The sequence below is a fragment of the Pinus tabuliformis genome, chromosome 8 (genome assembly GCF_031772625.1).
Source record: "Pinus tabuliformis cultivar Carrire ecotype Pingquan chromosome 8, CPIR1, whole genome shotgun sequence".
Classification (NCBI taxonomy): Eukaryota; Viridiplantae; Streptophyta; class Pinopsida; order Pinales; family Pinaceae; genus Pinus; species Pinus tabuliformis.
The window spans coordinates 909105946-909115679 of NC_142294.1; the positions used below are offsets into that span (position 1 = coordinate 909105946).

At 36.7% G+C, this 9734-nt stretch overlaps 1 protein-coding gene across 3 annotated transcripts in view; it reads left to right on the forward strand.

Annotated features, from left to right (window-relative positions):
* Nucleotides 1-8423, forward strand: part of LOC149238482 (histone-lysine N-methyltransferase ASHH3-like) — a 482839-nt gene extending 474416 nt beyond the window's left edge. The window contains exons 10-14 of one of the 3 annotated variants that reach the window (XM_089373046.1): nucleotides 6900-6930; nucleotides 7079-7166; nucleotides 7747-7798; nucleotides 7908-8025; nucleotides 8158-8423. In XM_089373046.1, coding sequence (XP_089229172.1) covers nucleotides 6900-6930; nucleotides 7079-7166; nucleotides 7747-7798; nucleotides 7908-7991 — 255 coding nt within the window. In that variant the 3' untranslated portion in view covers nucleotides 7992-8025; nucleotides 8158-8423. Of the gene's footprint in view, nucleotides 1-6899; nucleotides 6931-7078; nucleotides 7167-7746; nucleotides 7799-7907 lie in introns of all 3 variants that reach the window. The other 2 variants (XM_089373045.1, XM_089373047.1) reach the window with 2 other exon arrangements.
* The last annotated feature ends 1311 nt before the right edge of the window (nucleotides 8424-9734 follow it).

Genomic DNA, 9734 nt, shown 5'->3' on the forward strand with positions numbered 1-9734 from the left:
ACTTAGAGTCCAAGAATTGGAGAACTTGCAAACACTATATATTTTCTTCAAGAAATCTTTTTAGACATATGGTGAATCAGATCACCTAAGATAAATCCAAAATCTACCAATAGAATGATCTTATCCCCATCTAATGAAAAACAAACTTTAAAAAATATTTAAGCACAATATATGAATGTTGCACCCAACAAGTACCACAAATCATTAGACAATAAACACCATGAACTACACCCCAAAGTCTTTATCATGATTCAAATAATGTTCCTAGCGGGGTAGTAGCATTACATCAGTTTTTCTGCAGAATTTTCTTAGCCAAACCTCTGATGGTTTGAGATTCAAATGACTTGCTAATTTTTAGTTAAACACTCCAAGTAGAAAAATAATAGCTGCTTGGCTTAATCCTTGTCAAATTAATCTCAGACGTTGATAAATCCTTGATGATATTTTAATCTTTGCCATTGAAATAATTATTTTTGAGGAATTTTCGGATTTCTCATTAAACCCATTTTTTATTAGCTCAAAATTAATTATTTTGAGTTAATTTCCTAAAAAAATTCACTTTGACTCAACCACCAAGGCCCAAGTGTCCAATTTTCTTTTAAATTTCGAATATTCCCTTGGTGGGGGACCTCCAAAAATTAATTCCTTTGAGACTCACGAATTTTCCACTTGGAGAATTTAATTTCTCTAGACATTTAATTTTGACTCTAATTAATTAAATTTTTTGCCTAGGATTTTAATTTATTTTTTCCAGAAATTTTAGTTAAATGACACTTGAGGGGATTAATAATTTTTTCCTAATATTTTAGCTATGATGTCTAAGTATGAGAGATCATGCACTAAAATATTTTTTACATATGATTTTTACAATTCAACCCTCAAAGGGGAAACACTCGTTCATGTATAAACCCTCAAATTACACACCCAATTCTACAACTCAATATGATCTAGTAGACCAAGTGATTTGTAATAAAATAATTTAGCTAATTAGATTAAATAATTCTCAAACTACTTTTACATAAGACTCGACTAAAACACTAGGACTCACCTAAGACTTTGATGAAACATTCCACCTTAGCTTGGGGTGAGGTTGGAAGGTAAAACTTTGCTGACCATCCGTGCTTAGAAACACAAACAAATCAGTGAGATGAAAAACCTCCTAGGATGCAACTATTGCCAAAATAATAAGCTTACCTAGGTTGTTACATACACACACGGTCTTACTAGAATCATTTAATTACAAATTTGCATAATGGGTTTACAATGACTCAATGAACAGTTGATTGATGATTTGATCCTTTAAAAAATCCTAGCCCATATCTGCTTCCTTGGAAATTTGAAAAAATGTGTGCAACAGAGAGCATGTTGTGGTGTCTTCATCTTTATGTGAGAGAGCATCAACAACCACATTATCTTTTCCCTTTTTGTGCAAAATTTCCATGTCAAATGTGACCAGTTTCTCTATCCACTTCTGTTGTTTTGTTGATAATGTTTTTTATTGCAACAAGAACTATAGACTATTATGATCTGTGTGCATTGGAAACCTGCTCCCTAATAAGTATTGACACCACTTTCTTAATGCATGAATAATGGCCAACATCTCTTTGTGGTAGGTAGACTTCAAGCTTTCCCTTTTATTAAGCTTTCAACTTTCGTAAGCTATGGGGCGACCGTCTTGCATTAGTACTGCTCCAATCCCAAATCCTGAGGCATCACATTCTACCACAAAATGTTTGGAGAAATATGGGGTTGCCAGAACCGGGGTAGATGACATTATCTCTTTTAAGGATTCAAAGCATTCGTCTACCTTATTGTCCCATTGAAAGGAATTTTTTTTTAGTAAATTCGTTAGGGGAGCAGTCACATGTGCGTAATTTTTATGAACCTTCTGTAGTATCTGGTTAATCCAAGGAATCCCCTAAGTTTTGATATATTCTTTGGCTTGGGCCACTCTTTGATTATTTTAATCTTGTTGGGACCTACTTTGACGACTTCTTTGGATATGATGTGTCCTGGATCTTCGACTTCCTTTTGTCCAAAGGTACATTTTGATAATTTTGCATAAAATTAATTCTTCTCCAATACGGAAAGTACTTCTTCTAAATGCTTGAGGTGCTCCTTCCATGTTTTACTGTAGACGAGGATATCGTCAAAGAAAACCAATACGAATTTTCACAAGTATGGGCAAAAAAGTTCGTTTATGGTTGCCTGGAATGTGGCTGGTGCATTTGTTAGACCAAATGGCATTACCTGAAACTCATAATGCCCTTCATGAATTCTGAACGCAGTCTTCTTGACATCTTCTAATCGTACTCGGATTTGGTAATAGCTTGACCTCTAATCTAGTTTTGAAAAATATTCTGTGCCATGGAGTTCGACCAGCATCTCATCAATAAATGGAATGGGAAATTTGTGTTTAATAGTAATCTTGTTTAATCCTCGATAATCTATACACAACTGGAAGGATCCATCTTTCTTTCAGACTAACACAACTAGAGCCGCATATGGACTTCTGCTTTCTCTGTTTTATGATGATGGGGATAGTTGTTGGAAAATCAAAGTAGTTATATTAGGGTTTGATTCTCCTTTCTTGATAATTACTTGTGAGTATGTTGGCTTCTTTTACTTCTTTATTATCTTATCTTTCATCAAGCAATTACCATATTATGTGTGTGAAGATTACAAAACAAGAAACACAAGATATAGGCACTATGCCATGGAAAAACCCCCCTCGAGGGTAAAAACCAATCAAGATAATTCTTCCTTTCAATAGTAATATTTGGGACTCTTCACCCTAGACCAATACCAGACCTTCCCTCCACACCAAGTCAGCCTTCCATATCTTCAACCCCTTCCAGCAACTTCGACTAGGCAACAACTTCCAACAATAGTGAAACTTAGGAGACTTCGATCTCCCGATCCAAACCATGAAACAGTGAGAGAGAGGCATCAAAAGTTCGATTTTCTTCCTCTCCATAGACTTCCCCAAACTCACACTTATTTTGTGTTGGAATTTCTAAGTCTAACCTGTTAGAAACCCTTCATGCACTTTCTGATTTATTTCTGCCTACTTGTTCTGATTAATTAACAAGTTATTTACCATGTAAATATTGAAAATAAATACAAGTACATGCTCAACACATTACAAATCATCAACTGAAGGAAAAAAAACAAGCACACAAGTGACATTGTTGTTTTTGTACCAATTTCCCTGGAAAAACCCAATGCGGGAAAACCGGTGCAGCTATCTGAGGGTTTTAATTATTAAGCAGTTTCAGAATACAATCTGGGTGCCAAAACCGGCTCACCCAATAGAGAATAATCTCGGCAGTATTACCTCTCATTCAGAGATAGATAATCTGGCTGAAACCCCGGATAAACACTCCGACAGCTCTTAGCTCCAATCTGCCCCATGGAAAACCCCAACGTCAGCCTCTAGGGACTGTGTCAGCCCTTTCTAGCCCAGCGTCACCCTAGCTTGCCCTGCATCAGCCTCTAGAGGCATTGCGTCAGCCCTTAGAGCCTCCGCGTCACCTACACTGGCTCTCTGAGGCACTGCACAACTCATAGTTGCCTCTGTGTGAGCCCTGGCTAGCTCTACATGAACCTCTAGCTAGCTCTACGTCCCTCTCTCCCGACTTCTACACAGATCCTCCTGGTACTATCTATGCCTCTCTGCTTCTGTATTCATTGCCCCTCAGCTACAACTCTGATCACTCTTTCGACTTCCTCAGCAAACTTTGCCCCAAAAAATCAAAATCTTGATCAACTCGGTGTGTTCTCCAATTGACCCTCAATCCTCCTCTTATACTTTTCTCGTTGACAATTCAACGACTGAGATTAAGTCTCTAATCAACGGCTAAGATTAACTCTTGCTTGATCCATGACTTTTGGACCCTTCCAACACAGTTTTATATTAATTCACATTAATATTTTATTTTCCCTAAGTTTAGACTTAGGGACTCCATTAAATTTATTAATTATTTTAATATCTCCCAAACTGTTTAGAATCTGCCCAAACTATTTCTGGGCATTGGAGATCTCATGTGCTTTAGTCTCTCCACCAATTTTCGTGGCTAGAGCACATCCAATGCTACCCCAAATGAACATTTTGAACTCCTCGCTACAAACTTTGCACTTCTTCAGCTACTCTTGAGATATCAAACTAGCTTTAGAGTTGATGCTCCAAATGACTTCGACTAGCTTGTATTTATAGGCTTCTTGCGGGTCGAATTAGAGTCCTTTAGGCCGACTTGATGTGGAGGATACATAAATCATATTTGACTCAATACTAAACTTTTTTACATGATTCAAAAGCCTAAAAAGGGTCTCTTTGAATGTATAATCTCTATAAACTAAATATTAATCCTAGGAGTCCATAATGGGGACTTTGACTAATATAATGATGACCCAAGCATGAAACCCATGCTTTAATAAGCCATTGTTACAAAAATAAAATTTCTTCTCTTTATTCTCTTGACAAGTACATTACATCATGACTCAAGTACATTAATGAAGGCCGAACATAGTTACATTTTCCAACAATAGGGATATGGCTTGACATTCGTAGGTGTCGCATCCGGTTTAACTTCAATGATGTGTTTGATCTTCCTTTCAGGAGGTAATTTCCGGATTAGGCATGTAACTTCATATTGTTGGTGAGTCCCTTCCATAGATAATAACTCTAATTGTTGGCACTGTGCGACGAATACCAAAGCTCCTTTGCAAATAAGTTTCTTCATTTGTTGTGTAGATATGATTTGGGTAGGAGGAGCCTAGAACCTGAACAATTTATACTTTCTTCCATTCCACTTGAACTTAATGAATTGTTTCTGATGGTTTGTGGAATACGTTCCCAACATTTGTAACCATTGTATTCCCAGGATGACATCTACACCTCCCAAGGGCACTGTGTAAAAGCTAGATTCCATTTTGTAATCACTTAGTTGCAGTGTAACCTTATGGCACTTCCCTGCTCCATCTATTCTTTTCCCATCTGCTACCATAACCTTTATATCTGACACAGGATATGAAAATAGATTTAGCCTCTTTGCGACATTGACATCTATAAAATTGTGGGTGCTTCCTGAATCTATTAACACAATAACATTTTGCTTCTTAATATGTCCCTTCAGCTTTAATGTTTGTGGCTAGGCTATTCCTATGATTGCTGCCATAGAAATTCTTGACATATTTTCTTCTTCTCGATCTAGATTAGGAGTCTTATTTTCTTCGTTAGTTTCTTTGTTGGAGTCACTATTTGAAGATTCCTCTTCTTGTTATGCTTCATAGTAGTAGAGTTTTTGTGTGTTGCACTTGTGTCTTGGAGAATATTTGTCTCCGCACGTCCAACATTTGCCATCTTTTTTCTTTTCAAAACATCACTGTTGTTTTCCTCCTCACAACGGGGGTGGAATGTACTTGCTAGACTTGTCTAGAGAATTCTTGCTTGTCTTTCCTTTTGAGGAATTGTTTGATTTTTCACAAATGGTATATGACGTTTTATGGAATTTGTATTTATCTCTCAATAATTATCGCTGCGTGTCTAACTTCTTCAATAGTTTTGGGCTTGTACAACTTCAATTCTGCTCAAATATACTCAAGTACACATCTATACATTTTTAACAGTTATTCATCAGTAAACCTTCTTTGTCTTCTAGATAATACTCCCCATTCGTGGGTGAATTCGCTTACAAACCCTTTTTGCTTGGGATGAACGATTTTTTCATAGATATTATCTTCTTCTTCGTCATGAAACCTTTTTAGTAGGGTATCCACAAAATTTTTCCGAAAGAATGAACGAGGTTCACATTTGTTGGACCACTTCTGAGTTAGAGATATCACTTCTGGGTTTTGCATGGCTTGCATGGCAGGCCCAGGTTCTATCATTTCAGCTTACTCTATGTACCCATACACAGTTTATTAATAAAATGGCTCAAAGAATTTTGTTGGCATCTATTGTGTATTGATTTGTGTTTTTGGTTTAATTTATTTTGTTGTTCCTTGTGCATTGCTTTGATATTTACTGTTAAGTTCCATCTAGGAATATTACATGTGGAAACTCTGAAGTGGCCTGTATAGATGTTTATGCTCACCCATGTATGCTCTTGAGCTCTGTACTTGAAATCAATTGTATTAGTACAATTCAAGGGCATTTGAAGTCTCCTTCATGTTATACGAGAAAATTAAAACCAGATGGTTAGCTTGAAAAGGTATTTTCATCCTTGCGAACATTAATCTTCAGAATGTTAAAGGAGCAGTTCTCATTTGCACAGAGATCTCTAAGAAGAAAATATCTTGTCTTTTCGTTATTTTTAACATCTGAATCTAGTGTTGAGGATATTGTGGAGTCCGTTTACAGAAAAGATTGCCCAACAGGTGTGTGGGAAAGCTTTGAAGTTTAAAGGGTGTTTTATTAATGAGATAGGCTTTGATACTACATTGATCATATATTGGGTTTCCTTTTCTAAGTGCTGTAGATTATGCTGCTTGTTTTCAAATAATTACTCTAAACTGGCCTATGTATCATGCATTCTGTTGTACTAATTGTATGTGGTATAAATGTAGTTTGTCTAGGGTGAGAGCATTATTCTCTACACTAAGTTATATCTAATCTATGAAATGTACAGTTAATGCCATATGGTCAAAACTCTACTTGGTTCAAAGAATGTGATGTTCTTGATTTGGGCAGCCTGGGGATTGGCATTGTTGGATTTTTATTTTTTTTTTTTTTATTGTGTATTGGAGCAAGAATAAAGCATATTACAGCTGGGATTGACTGCCGTCCTTTACTTTTTGTCTGTATTTTTATGGAGTTAACATGCTGCTTCTTGGTTTCACTTTAGCCTTCCCTACAAACACATTTGTATGTTGATTTATTGCATTTTGAAATCCTGCAGAAACATAGACCACATGAAGCTTCCAGTAAAGGTATATATCTAAGTCTTTGTATGCCCATAATTTTTCAAATATCTTTCAGTTTAAACTGAAACTCATGCAATACTTTGATACATTATATTGAGGAGTTCATATTGCTAGTAAATTCATTCATAACTGAAGTGCAATTTTTGTTGAGTAGAGCTCTTATTGTTCAGAAGGAAGTCTCCTACAGAAAAGTGTATCGGTCTTCCTGTCCGTGTATGGTGCCCGCTTCAAAAAAGGTGCAAGTAATGCTCTTATTATAATACTTTTATTTGTTATTAAGGATATGGATGAAAGGAAGAAGAGAAAGACGTTTATGAATGGTTTTCCTGTCTGCTGAACTTAATTAGTGTACATTAATCTATCACAGCTTCAGAAATCTTCGTCTTGCAATGCATGGTAGTAGTTGGCACTATTTTACCCTTCCTTTTAATTAAATTCAATTAATTAATAACTTCTCTTCCTTGATGTATCTAAGTTTGTCCTCTCCTTCAAAATCAATTTTCTTTTCCTTCACTCTTTTAAACTTTGACTTATCACCAACCTACTAATATTAATAATAATTGTATTTATTTTATTTTACTATTATTTCCTAATGCCTAGTTGTTTATACTTCTATTTATTTGGTTTAGAAGTCACTCTTTTCCATCTTTTCAAAAGCTGTATTTGATCTCTTGATGGGTGGAGTGTCCACTCAAATTGTTGGAATATTTCTAAAGCCCACTACAATTTGTTCCACAAAATAGCATTACTATTTATATTCTGTTATTTCTCTTGATTGCTGATCTCTTCTGATGATTATGTTAAAATTATGGATCTCAACAGGTTCTATCGTGGAAAGATTGTAAATTATGACCCAACTAGTAATAAGCATATTGTGAGTTTGTAAATTATTTTGAATTTTTGTCATCAAAAGCTGTCTTAAACTTACTTCTGCGTATCTGACATTGCCAAACACTTATCTGATTAAGTTGATTGTGTGCCAGGTTCTGTATGATCACGGTGCCCAAGAGACAGTTGATATGTCAAAGAAGACATGGAATTTTGACTTGACTACTCCTCCAACTTAGGTCTTCTTCAATGTTATAATTTTATATCTTTAACGTAAGATGAAAAAAAATTGGATTGAAAATTGTTTTCATCCTTCATTACTGTGGATGTTATATATATCCAAGATTCTGTGTATCTGTATGCATATGAAATTGTTCTACTTATCCGTAGATCATGGTTTTGCAGAGAAAACAATGTGCCAGTAAGGGATCTGTGCATTCATTTGTCGAAAGAATCAGGTTACAACCAATATTTTGGTTTTAAGTTTATGTTTTGTTACTCTGTAGAAATTCATTATCTTTAGCTTGTTTTGTTTATTGGGAAGTGTTATTTCTTTCCAATCTTTTGTATCATTTGCAGGGCAGCATTAGTTTCATTGTGCCAATATCTGTTTGTATTTCTGGCCAAGTGGCTTTCTAACAAGAACATTCTGGTATACAAATGAATATATCGGTTGCTGTTCTTATCATCTTAGTGCCATTTCATGATGATAAAAAATGCATGCGTAGGACACGTGTTGTAATGTACCAGCACTATAATTTTGCACAAAATTCTTCAAAAATTTAAGCCAATCTCATAGCAGACTTTTGACATACAAGTTTTGTCATACAATTATGGCTTACCACAACAACAGTTCAGAAATTACATCAAACAGCTAGTGAACAAACTTGCTACAGCCAAATGTGCACAGGAATTTCACCTCAAGGGCAAAATTATTATTTCATTAGCTGGGAGAATTTCTTTACAAATTTTTGGAAATGTGGAACTTGGAAAATACACGTAACACAGCTGTTGGAGATACCAGTCCAACCCACTGTAAGTGATATCTGCCCTCAAAAATCATCTTTGCTTCCAACCCCAGGCAACTCTACCCTTCAAGGAAAATTCTGGAAATAGCATAGCCTGGATGAGGTTCTTCCTCCAACAATTCGACCCACTGAAGTGACCCTCCCAGAATTCGTTCCACTGAACAGAAACTCGGCCCTCTTGCACAGTAACTCAGCCCCTGGTGGATGTTAGTTTGTTTGTCTCTGGGACTCGGCCTGCCTTTTGCCCAATTGATCTTTGGCTACCAAAAGAAACTCGGCCTCCTCTTTTGTTGAACAGTTCTGTAATGTCACTAGGGAGAATTATCAGTGATAAACAGAGCATGCATAGCAAAACACCCACAGAATTTCCACACAAATTAAACACCATGAAACAAGCCAAAAACTGCGCTGAACTGAGCCATTTTATTATGAATGAATGGGGTACAATAGTAGTTTGGAAAGTATGCACCTGGGCTTTCCCAAGGCAAGCTAGCAAAGCCCAAGTGATGAAATCAACTTCAACTGCTAGGTGGCTGTCCCCACAATAGTTATGCGCTGGTCCCTTAGGAACTGAACTGCTGGCTGCAAAGAATGGCTGATTTGACCCTCCTCCGGTGCTCAAAAAATTCCAGGAAATTAACCCCGGTCTCTCCACCAATAACCCACCAAAACCCAGAAAGGGTTTGGCCAAATGCTGACCTCCAAAATTCGGCCCAATTTCCACCCACTCCTCCAGCTACTGGGTATTTCGACCCACCTGAAAATATCACTGCAGATGGTCACCAAAATGGCTGCAATATTCAGCAATTTCCCCTCCGGAACTACCCCACAAGCTCCAGCCCTCAATTCCTCTCTCTCCAAGCTCCCATGTGTGGCACGAAGGTACCACTGTGTAGGCCCATGCAGTCCCTAGTGGTGATTGTGTTGGCACAGCAGTCTCCCACGAAATGGAGC